Source organism: Sodiomyces alkalinus (genome assembly GCF_003711515.1).
Source record: "Sodiomyces alkalinus F11 unplaced genomic scaffold SODALscaffold_12, whole genome shotgun sequence".
Lineage (NCBI taxonomy): Eukaryota > Fungi > Ascomycota > Sordariomycetes > Glomerellales > Plectosphaerellaceae > Sodiomyces > Sodiomyces alkalinus.
In genome coordinates, this window is record NW_021167090.1 from 952,995 (window position 1) to 970,694 (window position 17,700).

The following is a 17,700-nucleotide window of genomic DNA, read 5'->3' on the forward strand; positions in this document are numbered from 1 at the left end:
TCGTAATCCTAGTAATCTAACTAAGGTACCTTACCTAACGCTAACTCGCATATATATACGGTATACCCCTTAACTCGTAAATTACGTACGGAGAAGTTCAAGGACCAGGCGAACAGCTCTAACCCCACCACTATAGAGCATCCCTTAGCCTTTAGGCGATCAGGGTCTTTAATAGTCAATTGTTTATAGATTAGAAGCCTTGGCTTGGGATTCGATTTTACCCACCTACTATAGACGCTGTGTGACACTCTCCTCTTATCTACGGTAGCTGCCTTTTTACGAAATAGGGGGTAATTACAGCGTAATATGCTTGCACTCTAGGTACTCTCGGCATCGTGCCTATATTCCCCGGAGAAGAAGCTAAACCAAGGGCCCCTGAAACAAGGGTGAGGTTATTCCGACTGGGGCACTACCAACAGCACTATAATTTGGATTCTAATATCTTTCTACGTTCCCACGGCCCTCCTTAAAGAATCCTTATTATTAGCTGTACTTTCCTTTGGGCGCTCATTTCAATCATGCATTCATACTCACTACACTGCCTCAGATACTAAACCTCAAACTTCGATCGATATCCGTAATGAAATACTAATATTAGATTCCTTACACATATACAGATTCTGTAGGGAAGGGGGTGATATACCGCCCGATCACCATCTCATAACTCACTAACACAGGGGAGAATAGGAAACGGGAAAACAAAGAGAATCAAAGAAAGAAATATTCCTTGTCATAAACTTCGCAAAATCGATGCTTCCCCTATTCATTACAGTACCTTTTCCCTCATGATAGCGTCAATGCAAACCCGCAGCGCAAACCAAATCATAAGAAGCCAGTGCCTCCAGAGCCCAAAGTCCGAACAAACCAAGAAAAGACGCACCAGTCTACAATCCCAAAAACGCCTCCAGACTCCTAGTCCCTATGCCTCGTAGGATTATCACAGACATCTCATCTTCCCTCGCTCACATGAAGCCCCCTCCTTGCAACTTCCCCCAGCCCCTTAGGCGAAACTGTCCTCCGCTCCCCATCGACTGTCCTCTCCCTCCTTAACAGGAGCATCAACAACACCACCAGTCGTCTCAGGGGCTTCAATCCCAACAACATCGCCATCAGATGCCGCCACACCCCCCGGAAGCAGCCCCTCACCCACCAAAGCCTCCATGGTACCATCCTTCGCCATCACCGCCCTCCGATCCACAGCCAGCCCATCCAACACCCTCAGCCGCAAACACGACCCGGCGAACACCACATGATACAACCGCCTCCGCAACCTCGTCGCCTCATCCAACCTCCCCGCAAACAACGCATCCCTCTCGCCATCCGCCTCAGGCAACGTAAACGGATCCGCATGTGCGTCCGCAGGATCAACCCGAACCACAGCCTGCTGCTGCGACGGCGGGGGATAAAACCCCAACGTAACCGGGTTGCCCCGCAGATCCAACCGCGCCAGGTGCGGAAACTCCGTCACCACCCCCGCCACGCCCGTCGAATCCGCGAGCCGGTTCCCCGCCAGCAACAGCTTCTTGAGCCGCGGGATGAACCGCAGCGGCGCCGCGTCGGCGATGGCGTTGAAGTTGAGGTTCAGCGACCGCAGGTTCGGCATCAGCTGGCCCATGTCCGCCGGCAAGGTCCGCAACCCGCAGTTGGCCAGCTCGAGGAGCTGCAGGTTCAGGAAATCCACGCGCGGGGCGAAGCTGTCGCCGAGGTAGTTGCCCGACAGGAACAGCTTGCGCACCTCGTAGGCCGCCGAGAGGAAGGAGGACAGGTCGAGGCGGTGCTCGGCGTCGCCGCCGCCTTGTTCGCGCAGCGAGACGCTGTCGAGCCGTTTCGCCCGCGCGAACCCCGTGACCTTGCTGATGCGGTTCCTGTCGGCGTGCAGCAGGCGGAGCGAGGGGAGGTGGGCGAGGTCGAGACCCGAGACTTCGTTGTCGCTGATGTCGAGGTATCGTAGGGAGGGCAGAACACCGGCCGCGTCGAAGCTCGTCAGTCGGTTGCGTCGTAGCTTCAACGTCTGCAGCGACCCGAGCTGGTCGACGTTGCGGACGTCCCGGATCTTGTTCCCGCACAGGTCGAGTTCGACGAGCCGGCAGAGGTTCGTCCCCTCCAGGTCGACCTCTTCGATGAGGTTGTCCCGCGCCCGCAGCGTCAACAGGCCGTCGTGGAAGTTGAGGCCGTCCAGCGACGTCAGCCGGTTCTTGTCCGCCCGGACGCTCCGCAGGTGGACCAGGTTGTTCAGCGCCGCCAGGCTGTGCAGCTCGTTATTCGACACGTCGATGTACTGCAGGTTCGACAGGTGATCCCACGACGTCAGCTCGCTCAGCATGTTGTGCGTGACTTTCAGCTGCCGCACCGACGAGGGCACGCCGTCCAGATGCGCGAGCCCGTTGTGGGATGCGTCCAGCGTCACCAGCCGCTTGCAAAACTCGTCCAGCATGTGCAGGCTGGACAGCCGCTTGTCGCTGACGTCGAGCTCCATAACGTCCTCCCAGTTCGGCTCGACCGGTTCCGCCTCGGTCAGCTTGTCGACGAGCTCGCGCACCGCCATGGACATGACCCGCTTGGACCCGTCCCCGGTGACGAGGTGTCGGTCCTTGACGATGTAGCTGACCTCCAGCCCGAACGACTGGTCCTGGTTGTTGTTCATCGTGAATTCCGAAAGCGGGCTGAGGGACAGGTTCCCGACGTTGTGGCCGATGATCGTGCTGGCCTCGGGGCCCATGCCCGGCGTCGACATGATAACGCCGAGGCTGCCATGTCGCTTCTCCGGCGCGTGGCTGACGACGCTGGTGTCGCCCACGATGCTCACCTGCTTGTTCTCGGCATCTGCTTCCTCCTTTTGAGGATCGGGGTAGTCCTCGTCCCGCTCTTCGATGCGCGACACGGGCCGAGGGAAGAAAGCTTGCCCGTGGACGGAGACGCGCCTCGATGCCGTTCGTTTCGCAGGGTGCGACTGAGACAGTTTTTTGCGCGACGATAACTTGCTCAGACTCGCGTACTCGTACTTTACGTTCTTGGCCCTTGACTCCGACCCGGATTCCCTGGGCAGCGCGAGGAAACTGCCTTCATCGTCCTCGAGGCTGTCGATGTCATCGCCAGACATGTCGCGGATGATCGACGCAATGGGGGAGGAAAATGAGATAGTAATGCGCCTCCGAGACGGCGTAATGCGATCTTCCAAGCGAATTTCCTGCTCAACGTCGTCGTGGTCGCCGGCCGGACTGTTGGCTTTGGACTCCAGTTTCGACAATTCTTCGCGGGCCTGCGAGTGGATGCCCTCCGAAAGGGCTTCGTTGGGCGACAGCGTCACGTATCCTTTGCTCTTCTGGCTCTGCGGCGTCTGACACTGCCTCCCAGGTCTGTCCTCTCCCTCCTCCGCGCCGTTGTTCAGTGCTTCTTCCTCTTGCTCTCGCTGCCCTGACGTAAGGCGAAGATTTTTCATTTCCTTGGTCAGATCAACCGACAGGTCGGGAATGCTGGCGAAGGGATCATCTTCCGTATCCGACGAGGGGGGCACATGTCTCGGTCCAACGCCGCCACCGCTCCCCTTCCTCTTGATCCAGATGTTGTTCTGCCTGTCCAGATACATGCTTCCCACCTGGTCAGGGATGAGGTGCGACACGCTCTGCGGCGCAATGGTCCTTCGCGAATCGGACCCGCGGGACGAGCCGGTCGGTATTGTCCCGTACGTGGATCCGGTCGAGTACGTGGGGTTTTCATTCTCGTGCTGCTGCATCCCGGCGAACCGCTCCGCCGCCGGTCCGAGACTGATGCGGATATTAGGCGGGTCGCTAACGTCGTCCAAGTCGTCGATGTGCTCGGGGTAAGCCGACCCGTACGGGCTCTCTCCCAGCATTCGCTCCACCTCTTTCGCGGCGCGGATGGCTTCCTGCGCCTCCTTCACGGACCGCAGCGAAGAGGCGATGACGTCTCCCATGTCGCTCTCTTCCTGGTACTTCTGCAGGTGTTTCAGGATCTCCGGGTCCTCCTGACGAGCCGGCAGCCTGGTCACGGCCGGTTTCCCCTCGCGGCTCGGCGGCCGGGAGAACGGTTCGTTGGTCGACTCGTACGAATCGTCCTGGAAGCCTGGGCTGGGACCACCACCGCCGTTTTCTCCGTCCGATTCCTCGACGCTGGCAAGCGCGCTGGGAGGCTTGGCCCCGTTTCGGATCATGGCCATGATGGCGCCGGCTTGGTCCACGAAATCCTGCGTCTTGATGGATGGCTTGCGATCCGTCTCGGTCAAGGGGCTCCTGTCGTTGACACGGACGCCCGGTGGCGAGGCTCGATTGGGGGATCGCCGCGCCGAATCTTCTCCCGCCGTAGTCTCAAAGCTGGGATGCCGGTCTCTCTGAAGGGATGACCTCTGGCTCGGGGTGGGCGTCCTGGGGCGGGGGGCATTGTGGGAGGAGAGGGGATGACTGGCAGGCGCCAAGTGTCGGACGCCAGCAGGGCGAGGGTCCTTGCGGCCTTTGCCCATGATGGACTGCATGTGCCGGTGCGTATTCTGGACCGATTGAACTGTAGGCCGTTGCTGGTCGTGAACAAAGGCGACGTCGGATCGGTGGAGGGTTCTCCTGCGCTTGGGAGTTGGATCTTTCGATGGGGACGTCCTAGGTCTCTTGGGGTCGCTGCTGTTGTCTCGTTTCGGTGTTCCCGCCGCTGTTGGTCCTGATCTGGCAGGCTCGAGATGAGGGAAAGCGCCAGACTTTGCCGACACCTTGGATACCGCCGCGTTGTATCGTGAAGCAGCCACTGCGTCGACATACTGGCGCTTCTTCTGCATCAGCACACGCTCCTCCTGATGCGATACGCCTCGGAGCCGGTGGCCGACACCTGGCCCGGAAGCTGGGGATTCATCCACCTCGACATTTTCCTCGTATGAGCCAAACTCGGCCCGGCTTTCCTCTACAAGCCGTGGCAAAGAGGCTTCCTCGCTGAACTGATAGCCCTCCAAGTCGCCCTTCCCGAACTGGCTGACCGATCCAGTGCTCGAGACGACGCGGTGCCCGTCCCTGTTCGGCCTGGATTCTTTGACCGGGTCTCTGCCGGCAGACAACTGAGATGCGGATGCGTCGGACGACCGCTCTTCAAACTGGCTTATTCGGCGGAGGAGGGTTTGGTTGGTAAAGGTGTCGTAGGGTCCAAAGAGCTTCAGCGGACTCGACCCTGCATGGACCGGTTGTTGTTTTTCGGGGCTCGGAAACGGTGCCCGGGGCTCGGGGGGGCTGGCAGTCGTGAATCGGTAGCTACCTTGGCCCAGGTCATAGCTTCTGATGGTCGGGAATTGCTTCGGCGTGCTTGCCTGAAGGGACTCCTCGGGGAGCATCTCTGAGGTATCACCCACTGGACTAAGCATACGGTGCCTAAATGATCCTTCCGCCGACAGGCCGCCACGTCGTACATTGACGAAGTCTCCAAGAGGTGCCAAATGTGCTGTCGAAGACTCGTGGCCGGAGAGGTCGTCATGCCCGTCATCGGGGTGCACGTGAACGTTGTCCAGGTCGCGGTCGACGTAGGCAGGCAGGAGCATCTGGTCGTTTCGTAGCTTTTCGAGCCGTTCCTTGAGTTGATCGGCAGATACCGGGGTAAAGCCGACTTGGCCGTCACCTCCCTGGCGGCATGTGAGTATGATGGGACTAAAGTCCTCGTTCCGGATGTAGCTCTGGCCACTAGTCTTCCTCGAGTGGTCGTCCGGGGGCGCAAGTCCTATCAAGGAGGTAGCCGCAGTGGGCACGCTCTCCCTTGCCGTGGGTTCCTGGCCCTGGCTGTCTCGATGTGCAGTGTCGGTAGCACCACTCAGCTTGCTCTGGTCGAAGGACTCGTCCGTCCTCCTGTAGGAGAGTCCGCGGAGCTTGCGGGGGCTGGGACTGGGACTACCTTCCCTCGCCTGTGCCAAAGCTCCGTCGTCGCCGTCGTCACCGTCATCGTCACCGTAGCCATCATCCTCCCATTCTGGTGTGCCGAACTCCTGGTGGTGGGGGTGGTGGTGGTGAATGATGGGGGGGCTGGAGGGCATCGTGGTGTCGCGTGGTGGCAGCAGTGAACTATCGGAAAATTCGTCTCGGGGCAGGGGCGGTGGTGGCGGCTTGAAGATATCCTCCAAGCCAGCGGCGGCTGAGGAGAAGAGGTCGCGTTGTTCGCCGTATTGCACTTCCCCATATACTAACCGCCGCTTCCACTCGGGCGTGTGTCCATGTCCCTTGCTCGCGGAGAGACCGGGAGATTTGTGTTGGACAGTGTTGTGAACCACGGAACCAGCAGTAGAAGTTGAGTATCTGCGGCTAAAATTGTGTCCGTCACCCGTGAATCTGACACTATGGGACAATTTGGAAGCCTTTCGCGCTGACAAGGGGATGTTGCGTTCGCTCAAGCCGAGTGCATGCGTATGCACACTGGTATTGTTGTTGTCGAGAGTGTCGGTGTGTAACTCATATTTTAGCTTGCCAATGGGCAAAGGAATCTTACTTCCAGCGCCTCTGGCACTGCATGGCCGCGTATTCTCGTCGACATTGAGGGTTGGAAGCTGGTTTGGTGGGGAGGGATCGGATCCAGCCTGGGAGGGCCAATCCTCGGAGAGAGAATCGAGCCACGCGTGCGACATGGCGAAAGACCGGTAGGAAAAAAGAGGCTAGGAAATCCCAGGCTATCGACAGTCCATGGAATAGCGTCGGTTCGGCACACAGCCAAGGAACTGGAAGAGGAGGGGAAGCAAGCTCAGGGTTGAGGGTTGAGGGTTGAGGGCGTCTCTGGTGGATCGAGTGGAGGTTCGCGTGATGGGATTCGTTTGTTCGTTGGTTCGATGGGAATTGAATGCTGGGGAGGAATAGGATGTCTCGACGGAATATAGAAAAAAACTAGAATTGAAGTCTGAAGGTTGTTGGTGTGTTAATATCGGCGACGGTTCTAGATTGATGTCGAGCACTGGTGGTCGAGATGGTGATGGTGATGGAACGCGTTGGTTTCTCGTTGTTGTCGTCACTGTCACTGGTACAAAGTGTACGGAGTAGTAGAGTACGTACCTGTCGCGTGTATGAGGTGGGTAGAAAACTTGGGAAGGTGCGACCGACCGACCCCTGCTGAGTTTGACATAAACACAACTGGTTGCCGTGTCAACAAGTGGGGATCCAACACATCAGCCACATGTGGCTCTACTGCACCCGAGCCACACCGCCGACTGACTGTGGCACTGTATGACCTAATCCTCTATGCAATGGTTTAATTGGTCGGGAACTTTAATTTAACACGATGTCACGTGTATACGCGGCGTGACACGGGGGGACGCGGGGTTTCGCGTCTCCCAGGTGAACTGTGACCAGCGAGCGCGCACTGACATGGCTCAAGCCCCAAGCCCCAAGCCCCAAGCTCCCAACGTCTTCAGCCGCATCTCCCTTGTCACCGTCAAAATCGTTTATCACTGGTCTTTGTCCCTTCCCTAATTATCCCAATTCAGCCTCCACCACGTCGGCTTCCGCCCAGCTGAATCGAAGTGTCCTGACTATCCACACGGAGTCCTCCCGCCATTTCCATGCCCCCTTTCTCTCAGCCATCGATTCGTATTTCTTTTCTACTATCACCTGCCATCACCCTCCGTCAACCTCAATCTCAGCCGATGAGCGACCCTACGAGATAACCCAAGAGTCCAACCCGCAATGGCCACGGCCCCCTGCGAGAGCTTGCTCCAAGCCGGGGACGAACCTCTATACTGCGAAGCTGATCCGAGCGAAGTCCTATGGGAAGGTTCCGACGACGAGCAGTATCCAAGCCCAGCCCATCGCAAGTGGGCGTACGAGAAGTCCGCCGTTCGTTTCCTCGAGGGGGCACCCATACGGCTCCTCTCTTCCACGCTACAAGGCCCCTTCGATCAAGCCTCGGGCTGGGTCAATCCGTGGCGCTCCAAGAAAGGCTCGTTGAGGTCTCAATCCCGCACAACCACAACGACTGGCCCACGCAGACGCCTTCACCGCGTCAGGGTTTCCCAGCGACTGGCCATAATACCATCTTCCGCTTCACCGTGTATCGACGACTCCTTTGCCGAAAACCACCCCAAGACACGACCCGGCTCGGTCTGTCATCTCCCTAGTCCTGAAAGTCTCGACCGCCCTGCCGATATCCCACACCAGTATCTTGACGAGGATGAACTGGCAAAAGTGGAAACTTGGAGGAGCACGGTTGAACCCGAGAAGCCCAAGAAGGAAATCTTGTCCCCTAACACCCCGCGCAAAAGACCAGCCGGCACTTCCTCTTGGCTCAAACGCCCCCATGGGAAACGATTGCGAACTAGCGAAAGTCTTGACGAAGAGGATATGGCATCAATGCTCGTGCAGAATGCCAACAGCAGCCCCAGTACACGGAAGCTTGTCAGCAGCCAGCTGTGGGACGATGTCTCGGGAGAGGACGAGCTGAATTTCGGTGTCCAGACGAGTTTGCGGAGTCCGGAGAGCAGTCAATCGTCCGACCGGAAGATCCCCACGCGCTGCGGCCCACTGGGGGCACCCCAGGGGCTCGTACGCGGCGTGGATCTCTCGGATGACGAGCTCTCGTGGCCGAGCGGCTCCACGGAGAAGAAGTCACGGACCTGGCCCGCCGCATCGGTCCGATCGCAAGTCTCGCACCGCCAACCATTGTCTGGCCCCAAGAGCAGTCCAAGCAGGCGGTTCCTCCGTTATGCCACGAATGCACACTCATCCCCCACGTCGAAGATGTCCAAGAAGAGGGCCGAAGCTAGAATGCAGGAGGAGGAGGAGGAGGAGGAGAACGCTTTGGAATTCGAGACGCAGCAAGACAACAGCTTCGTCTTCCGAGCTCGACGAAAGACGAACAAGACCGTTTCACCCCGGCGCGAGGTTGCTTCGTCTTTACCCGAGCCGTCCTTGTCACCTCGAGTGGTCGTCAAAGAAGAGAATCTGGACGACTCCCGGGTCGACAACGCCACAGACGATGCGGACAACGAAACATTCGACGACGACGTTACCGACTTTACGTCCCTGGGCACCCGGGAGGAAGAAGAACTGGAGCTTCCGTCTCGAGACATATGTAGTCTCGAGAACGTCAGCTCGGACTTGCTTACTGATGCAAGCTCTACTACTGCCAGTAACCCGTCTCCCGAACCCGAACAAGCACAGATGGCCGAAAATACTTTCGCCGCCACCCAGCCCTCCACCCAACCAGCTTCGCCCGACCCAGCGAAACCTCAGCCACAAGCGTCAGTTTCAGGCGGCGCCGCGCCTTCCAACGCCCCAGCCATTGATGCCATGGGCGAAGCTTCAGAAGAGGAGAGCCTGAGTCCCTCCCAACTCGACAGCCAACCAACCAAGGCCATCGACGTCGTTCCCAGCTCGCAACCTACGTTCGACTCTGGCACGCTCGTCGAATGCATGGATGCTGAGGTGGCTAGCCAAGGCGACGAAATCGAAACGGACAACCTTCCATTGGCATTTGACGAGGAGGAGGAGTCTGCGCCCGATAACGAACGTCCTGGCTGTCTTGCGGGGTCGCCCTTGCGAGAAGACATACCCGAGCCGAAACAGGACCTCACACCTGCCCAGTTGCCAGAAACGAGTTTGCCGGTCGAGATGGAGATTGACGAAGATGTGTCGAACCACGAATGTGACGCTGACAGAGGAGTCGAAGAAGTCGAAGAAGTCGCGGACGTCGAGGAAGTTAAAGAAGTTGAGCAAGTCCAAGTAGTCGAGGAAACGGAAGAGGAGATGCCCGACGTGATTGTCATGGACGAAGTGGAAATGCAAGTCGAAATACCAACTTCCTCTTTGCCCCCCACGGCTCCGGCCACCGAAGAGAGGGCACAGGGCGTGGTCGCTACGGACAAGGCCGAACTCCTGACTTCTCTCTTACCCAACATCATTCCGGAAACGGAAGAGAAGGCCCCTGATGCGATCGCCATGGCCGAGGCCGAAATTTCAAGCTCTTCCTTGGCTATCACGGCTCCAGTCATCGAAGAAATAATGCCCGACATCATCGTCGCGAGCACGGTCGAAACTCCAATCTCCGAATCGTCTTACATGGCTCCCATCACTCAAGAGAGAACACCAGACATAGTTACTACCAACGAGACCGAAAGTCCAACCCCTTCTTTACCTGATATGAGTCCGGTCACCGAAGAGAAAACCCCTGACGTGGTCGTTACGAACGAAGCCGAACGCCCGACCTTTGACTTACCTGACACGGCTCAGAAACCCAACCCCTGCGAATACGAGCAGGTAGGACAAGTCCGCCGCGAGACAACCCCACTCGAAAAAGCGGCATCTGAGGTCACACCGCTCGAGAGCCATGTCGGCGAGATCGAATCAGCTGAGGATGTGTCCCTCATTGTACCCGCTTCGCAGCAGAGCCCGTGGAAAGCCACCCAGGTGGTTTTTCCCCATGTCACGTCGCATGCGCACACATCTCATGATGGCCTCTCAAATCAGCTTCCTCCGGCCGAGACTGCCGCTCTGCGCGACGGGAGTATGGTGGCGCCATCTCAGGAAACGGCCTGGGACGAATCTCAGAATCCGGTCGTGGTCGCATCAGTCAAGAGGCTGTCAGATGTACTCCGCATCGACGCACTCATCCACCACGACCCCATGGATGTGGATAAAAGGCACAAGACACAGCCAAGGCAAGCCGCGAGGCAAGCGTCCACGGCGTACATTAGCCCGTACAGCAGCAGTAGCCAGAACTCGTTGGTGCCACCGTCGCAGCAGACTCCCTGGCAACCAGAAGCGTCACAGTTGGACTTGAGGCAGCAAATTGACTTCTCATCAAGCCAGAACAGTGCAGCCGAGGGTGCAACGCAACAGGAGTCGCAGAGTCCGTGGTCTAGGAGCTTCGACAGTATGCGCCTAGTTGCTCATCACGCCCTCCGACTGGCCGGCATCGGTTTCAAGTCGTCGTTCGCTTCGCCGTCGCAACGCAAGACGGCCGAGAACTCGCAGGGGCAAGCAGCACCAGCGGCGCCGACAAATGAGAGTATCAGCAAGCGCATCATGGGCCCTACGCCCAAAGCGGCATACGTAAGCCCCTATCCACTACTAGACACACAACATACACCGACGCCCGCGCCAGCCAAGGTCCCGACGGCTCCGGCTCCCACCAACATTACTCTCAGGGCTTTCAGGGACTTCCGATCCCCTTCCCCGGAACCCGCTCACCACCCGACGGGCGAACCGAGGACCTCGCTCGGCCCTTGTGGCAAGAAACGCGGCATCCTGACCGACTCTTCAACGAGCCCGGGCTGTCCAGAGCGTCCCGCCAAACGAGTCTCCTGGGGACCCCTCCCTTGCGAGAGCGAGACCGGGGAGGACGACGGAGACAGCCGCGCCTTGCCGGCAACCACGCCCGCCATGCCATCTCCGTCCCGCGGCGGCGGCAGGGCAGCGTCTCCTCCCCCGGACCAAGCCCTCGCCGACCTACCGGCCAACCGGGAAGACGCGTTCCACGGGCACTTCAATGCGGTCAGGCTCCACGCCAAAGGTCACAGGCATCGCATCTTGCCGTCGTCGTCGTCGTCGTCGTCGTCGTCGCCGTCGCGTGGGCCCGAGAGCCCTGCGCCCACGGCCATGGCAGATGCGTTTTTGGCGGCCGATGAGATGGCGAAGGGGATACACGTGAACCAGGGCGCCGGGTCGGAGGGTGCCGCTGTTTCCGCGAATGCCGAGAAGGCGAATGTCGAGAAGGACGTGGGGGAGTCGACTGAGGAGGAAATGGATGATGTCGATGCCGTCCTGCAGGATTTGGATGAGTATATTGAGCTCATTAGCGTCGAAGCAGATGTTGCGCGTGCCAGGTCGGAAAGGACGACGCGGAGCGCGCCGAGGATGGAGGGGTTGTTTCCCCTGGCGTAGCCGGACGGCTTCGCGCGGCTTATTCCGGGGCAGCACGGGAATTACAAGCCGAGGGGATAGGGGATGGATAATCGGGCAGGATACCCGGGCACGGGACAGTGTCCATGAGCCCCTTGTATCACCACCAACCAGGAGACGCCTATGCGGCGCTAAGATCATGAGGTCGAGGCATCTGTTCAGGGATGCCACGATCAACCTGCATGTCTGGTTTCATGCATGTTTTGCTAGCGAGCAGAGGAGTTTGGGAGGCTATTTGTTTTCGGGTATAATAATAACTGGGTTTGGTATGGAGGACCATCAGGTGTACGATAGTTTGCTTGGACGTCTTGTCACATTACGAGGCCAGTATACCATACCATACTACATAATTCACATGAACATAGTAATCGTCTTTGCATCATCACTACGAGTTCTTTGTTGGGATTACGATGGAGATATGGTCGTCCTTGTCGACGGTCCCCTATCTCTCTCCCTTTTTTCCTTCCCTCCCTTTTCTCAAAGACAATAAGTAAGGGGGTCCGAGGAACGTAGAGCACGGCTCACAGACCATCCACATGGCTAATTCTCGCCATCTCTTTGGACACCACAAAGACGCTCGGCCGATGTTCGAGTCAGGGAGTATCGAATCAAAATGACGTATCGAAGGAATGCGGTCAACTGAGCTTATCCCACTTCGTCAGCCGGGGAGACGCATCAGCGACCATGGTGTCTTGAACGAGCCTTGGCCTTGTTTGGCATTCCATTCCCCGGTGAAAGAGGGATCCAAGTGATGCATTTCTGGAGGGATGGAATGGGGTAGCAAAAAGTGTTGAAGTGCTGTCTGGCGTTGTCTTTTGTTGAGAGGAAGGATGAGATGAAGTCGTCGCAGAGCCAGGATTGGAGACCACGTTGTGGGACGATTGGTGGGAATTCAATCTTGACGTCTTGACTTCTTGACTTTTTGGTAAGAGACCCCCAGGTCCAAGTCTTTGATCCGTGGTCGGGCTGGATCCTTGCCCTCCCCGGACTATGGCCTCTGGGAGTATCGGTACGAGAAACGTGTTCCGATGGCTTCGTATGGCGTGGCATTAACGGATGGATGCCCAGTTTTTATTAGTTGATTATGTACTCCCCCAAAGTCATGGTCTTACTCTGGAGGTCTTGATGTCTGACAAGACGAAATTGACGAAATTGGACGCGGGCCGAAGCGGGAGACCGGCCGGTTTGAGGCCTCCCCGGGATGGTGGCTCATCCGATGCCCGTGCCAATGGCTAATAAGTCTATTGTCTGGATGTTCTGAAAAACGCATCTGTGTTAGGTACTCATTTAATTCCCGGTCGGGTAAATGAAATCTTGGCCCTATCTGAAAGGAAGGGTTCATGGTAAAGTCGACTTTAGGCGGTAACAAGTAGATGGAATAAGTACGGAGTAGATGGAATGAGGGAAGGCATCGTCGTGATCGTTCTCTTCCCGTCTTCCCGTCAGTACCAAGTGATTATTAGGTACCTTCTTTGAAGAATAAGGTAAGGTAGAATCCCATCGTGACCAGGACATCGACATTAATATTTGTAAATGTTACGTTGCTCCGGTCTGGTTCCGTACTCTACCGGTATTCCTGTTCCGTAAAAAGTACCCTATGAAAGTGTTCCGTTCACGATGTTGTACCACTACTCCGTGTACCTGGGCACGTGGGAACCTGGATGGTCAGCAGTGGAGGCAGCCAAAGGCAAGGACCTCCAGGTATTACTTGGCACTTGGTGTCACAGTACGATACGAGATCATACAGTGATACAGGACGGAGAGAGCGACCTCCACAGATGTCATTCTGCAGACGGAGTACCATAAGCTTGGGTATCCATACAGGACCTTCTGTAGAAGCTATTATTTAGGTAATTGTTCCCCTCAATCTCAATGGTATCATCGTCATATTGGGTAATGGTGATCGGGAAGACAGCAAACGGTCCCGCTCCCCCTCTTTTGTGGGTCCTTCTGGCCCTATCTGCGAAGACTCTGTAATTAGGTAGGTACCTTACACGTACATGTTAAGCTCCGCACATATCTGTCCATCCTTCGTGCGTTATACCGAAATACCGAAAGATAACAAAGTCTGTCTCGAAGCAAGGATTGACACCCTAGTGCCTGCCAAGTTCTAGAGTCGACTCTTCTAGTTTCCTAATAAACATTTGTACCCGAAGGCGCATTTTGACAAGCCTTTCGTTCCCGCACCTCGCCTCACTGAAGGCATCTATTGAGTATACTCTAACCCTAGCTTAATAGAAACTGCCTCCCACGTAGCGTGTATAAGTAGTAACTAAATCCTTTCCTATATAAAATAGCTATAGATCGATTCCAGATCAACTTAGAGATGTCTTATAATGATATTGAATTTTTTTATATCGTGGGTGCTATTAGTGCAGTACGTTCCTCGAACCTTCGTGTTTTACCCTTTTAGGTAAAACAGGAATATACCGCTTTGAACAATTAAACAGGGGTTGTATGGGGTAATTCTACATAGCCCCATCCAAGTGACCCACGAAAAAAAGGCGTACAAAGCAAAATCTCCACAATACCGTTAATTTATGCCCCGACCTTTTTCCCACACGGTCCCAGCCTTAGGCATTTCTCTCCATCTATCTCTCCTCCGCCCTTACTCGGTAGCACCTACCTAATCATCACTATCACTTTGCCGCCGCACCAACCACCGCCAACCACCGCCAACCATCACCACCACACACACCCCAAATTTCCCTTATCGACGACACGACGCTCTTCATCCTTTCTCTCTCATCCTTCTGCGCATGCCCAATGTCCTCCTCATGTCCAGCTCGCATCGGAACTTCGAAAATGCCGCACGTGCTACAACGATGAGACCTGCATCCGCTTCCACACCCGATGCCGATGCCCATGCCGCCACTGACACCATCCCGACGTCCACGTCCACGTCCGCCTCTGTCTCTGTCTCTGCGTCTGCGTCGGAGTCTGCGTCCGAGTCTACATGGACAGCGCAGCCTGTCAGTAATGGGGAGAGGCATGAGAAGCATGAGAAGCTTGGGCTCGACAACGGCCTTGGTCATGCTGGCACCCATTCCTCTCCAGTCGGCGGTGAGACTGATAACCATAATAATGGCTCTGCTGCCCTTGGTCCTGACCATGACCAGGACCAGCATCGGGACCGAGACCGGGACCGGGACCCTTGTACTTTCCATGACCTCAAATCCTTCACCACCGAAGTTTCTTCTTCCTTCCCTCCTGATTCTGCACCTATCATCGAACCTGACATCCAACAAATCGACCACGACTCCATCACCCAATCACTACCCGCAGGACAGCCACATCCACTGTCACAGCCCCCTGCTCATCTCGCTTCCGTCCCTGTTGCTGGACCCGCAGCTGCCCAACCAGCTGGGCACGTCGCACTCCCAAACGCGCCTAGCAGCACCGGTACCGGCACCTGCACCTGCACCTGCCCCAGCACTATTACCACCACCACTACCACCACTACCACTGGCACCGGCACCACCACGACAAGTGCCACTGCCGCTCCCGCCTCTACCCAAAATAAGAAGACTCGCGGCCCTGCAGCCCTTGCCAGGCACTCCGGCCCGTCACTTCTGACACAGGCCTTGGCGAGTGCGCGTGGCATTCCTTCCGCTTCAACTTCCACATCCACTTCACCATCCTCCCACTCGGATGACTCGCGTCCCAAAACCACCCCAAGTCCACCCTCCCATGCTGCTGCCACCGCCAATACTAAGAACAAACAGCCCTCGCCGCCGTCCGAAGTTGCGACGCCGCTTGCGACGCCGCCTTTTGCTACTACACTTCAGTCCCTGACTTTGCCTGCGCCCTCGATCAGCAACAGCTACGACAACAACAACAGCGGCAGCGACAGCGGCAGGGACAGCGGCAGTAATAACAATACTACCAATCATAATAACAGCCACAATAGCGCAGGTGCCAACTCCCATGGTGTATCCCGCGAAAAGGGCGATCGCGCCTCAGTAACGCCTCGGACTGCTCCGACCATCAGTTCCGTGACCCCAGCCACCACTACCGCCTCGACGACGTCCGCTCCCATGGCCGCGATACTCTCCCCGGCCGCCCCTGTTGGCGCGCCCCCGTCATCCTACGATGCGACCAATCTCGGCGACATCGCCGGCATGTTTGCCGACCGTCTCGCCTACAGTCGGGACTCCAGACACAGGGGGGTTTCTACTGGCCAACTTGAGAAGGAAACCAAGGACACTACGAACACGAAGACCACGGACGTGGTGGAATTCCCGCCTCGAAGTGGCTTCTCGCACTCGAACGGAACAACCACGCCGGCAACTCGCCCTGCCGCTCATCCCGCCAACAACTCCGAGTGGAAGGATCTCCTCTCCGAGCTCCGAACTGTCTGCGCGTCCCGAACACCTGAACAACGCCTGCAGAAAGGTCCCGAGAAGATGTGGTCCATAGGCTCTGCCGGTAACCTCGACGGGGAGGAGGATGGTCAGGTCGAGAAGGCCGTGACCGAAGCCATGATGGGCACCGAACCGAATGCTCGGAGCCGCAAGACGAGCCACAGCCTTCGCTTCTTCAGAGAAGGCCTCCCCAAGGTCTCCATGCCCCCCAAGATCCCCAAAGAGGAGAAGGAGAAGGGTCGTAAGAAGACCCATCGCCAGGCGGCCCCTAGCGATGCCCAATTGGTAGTTTCTGGGGGAGAGCCACCCTCGCACCCGGAAAGCTCGGAGACGTCCATGGATGACTTGGGACAGGGCGCGACGGCGGCCACCGCCTTGCCTTCGCCGCTTCTTGGCCCCCGCGACGAGCCCGAACGGGGCGTACTACAGCGGGCGAAGACTTTCCCGGTTGATTTGACCGAGACTGCCCTCGACGAATCCAAGGCACGACGCGACTATTTCGGCTTGCGACGAAAGCACGGACAAATGTTCGACGAGAGCGCCGATCTCTTCTCGCGAGAGCGAGCCGACGAGAACGAGGACGAGGACGAGGACCAGGACGAGGACGAGGGGGAGTCGACTCCGTCCACTCCGCGCGCTGCGGCCCATGACGTGGGTACGACGGAGCCTCGTTTCACCGAACACCGGCGGGGCTCGGGCGAAAGCACCGAAGTCGGAGACAGCCACGAAGAAGGCGACGAGTCGGGTGAGGAGAAGATATCGTCTGCCGTCTTTGTGCCCCACCAGGGCCCGGACGAATCAGGAAGCGACGATAGCGACGTGGCTCCGAGCCTGAGACCGCCGCTGGGACCCCGGACTGCGACGCGAAATGGGGATTTCCACCCTTGGTTGGTCAAGGCCGACGAGCCGGAACCAGGGCCCGAAGAAGAGGAGGCGGTGGTAGAAGAACCGTCCCATCCCGGGAAGGAGACAGAGGAGACAGAGGAGACGGCGGCGGCGGCAGCGGCAGCGGCAGCATTAACGCCAGCAACGGCAGCTGAGGTGCAGGATGCAGCGCAGTCGAGGCCGAGTCGGGCACCCGAAGCTGCCCAGTCTGTCGTTGAGACAAAGCGAGACAAGCTAGATAAGCACCATTACCCCAGCAACGAGAAATCGGAGGAGACCAGGGAAGCACAGGCACCGAGAGGGGAGGTTGAGTTGCAACAAGATCAGCGGCAGGTGCACGACCAACACGTAGGAATCAAAGAGGAGCCTCTAGAGGCAATAGAACTCATTCCCTATCGCCACCAGGTGGGCGGCCACACTACCCTCTGGCGCTTCTCCCGCCGAGCCGTGTGTAAGCAGCTCAACAACAGGGAGAATGAGTTTTACGAAAAGGTCGAGCGGCATCACCGTGACCTGCTGACTTTCTTGCCGAGGTGCGTATCTGGCGTGGCGCCTTTCTTTTGTCTTTCTTTTTTTATTTCTTCCCTTCT

General features: G+C 57.4%; 4 protein-coding genes across 4 annotated transcripts in view; 2 read left to right on the forward strand and 2 right to left on the reverse strand.

Annotated features, from left to right (window-relative positions):
• Positions 1-543: 543 nt before the first annotated feature.
• Positions 544-6,987, reverse strand: SODALDRAFT_329335 (hypothetical protein). Its single transcript, XM_028610907.1, has one exon. The coding sequence runs from the start codon at positions 6,599-6,601 to the stop codon at positions 1,001-1,003; it is 5,601 nt and encodes a 1,866-aa protein (XP_028462968.1). The 5' UTR covers positions 6,602-6,987; the 3' UTR covers positions 544-1,000.
• Positions 6,644-7,547, reverse strand: SODALDRAFT_363846 (hypothetical protein; the record flags this gene model as incomplete). The annotated part of the gene is made up of 6 exons (XM_028614602.1): positions 6,644-6,813; positions 6,923-6,978; positions 7,020-7,097; positions 7,158-7,178; positions 7,273-7,388; positions 7,458-7,547. The coding sequence occupies 6 exons, from the start codon at positions 7,545-7,547 to the stop codon at positions 6,644-6,646; spliced, it is 531 nt and encodes a 176-aa protein (XP_028462969.1).
• On the forward strand, positions 7,397-12,216 carry SODALDRAFT_329336 (hypothetical protein). Its single transcript, XM_028610908.1, has one exon. It carries the CDS (start codon positions 7,650-7,652, stop codon positions 11,841-11,843), a length of 4,194 nt encoding a protein of 1,397 aa, XP_028462970.1. The 5' UTR covers positions 7,397-7,649; the 3' UTR covers positions 11,844-12,216.
• A 2,621-nt stretch (positions 12,217-14,837) lies between these two features.
• Positions 14,838-17,700, forward strand: part of SODALDRAFT_329337 (SAICAR synthase-like protein) — a gene marked incomplete at its 5' end in the record, with an annotated part of 5,064 nt that continues 2,201 nt past the window's right edge. Inside the window, 2 exons of the mRNA XM_028610909.1 lie at positions 14,838-14,924; positions 14,981-17,643. Coding sequence (XP_028462971.1) covers positions 14,841-14,924; positions 14,981-17,643 — 2,747 coding nt within the window. The remainder of the gene's footprint in view (positions 14,925-14,980; positions 17,644-17,700) is intronic.

What these genes read in the sequence shown, in the direction of transcription:
- SODALDRAFT_329335 (XM_028610907.1), bottom strand. Translation starts at nt 6,601, where the DNA reads ATGTCGCACGCGTGGCTCGATTCTCTCTCCGAGGATTGGCCCTCCCAG.
- SODALDRAFT_329336 (XM_028610908.1), top strand. Translation starts at nt 7,650, where the DNA reads ATGGCCACGGCCCCCTGCGAGAGCTTGCTCCAAGCCGGGGACGAACCT.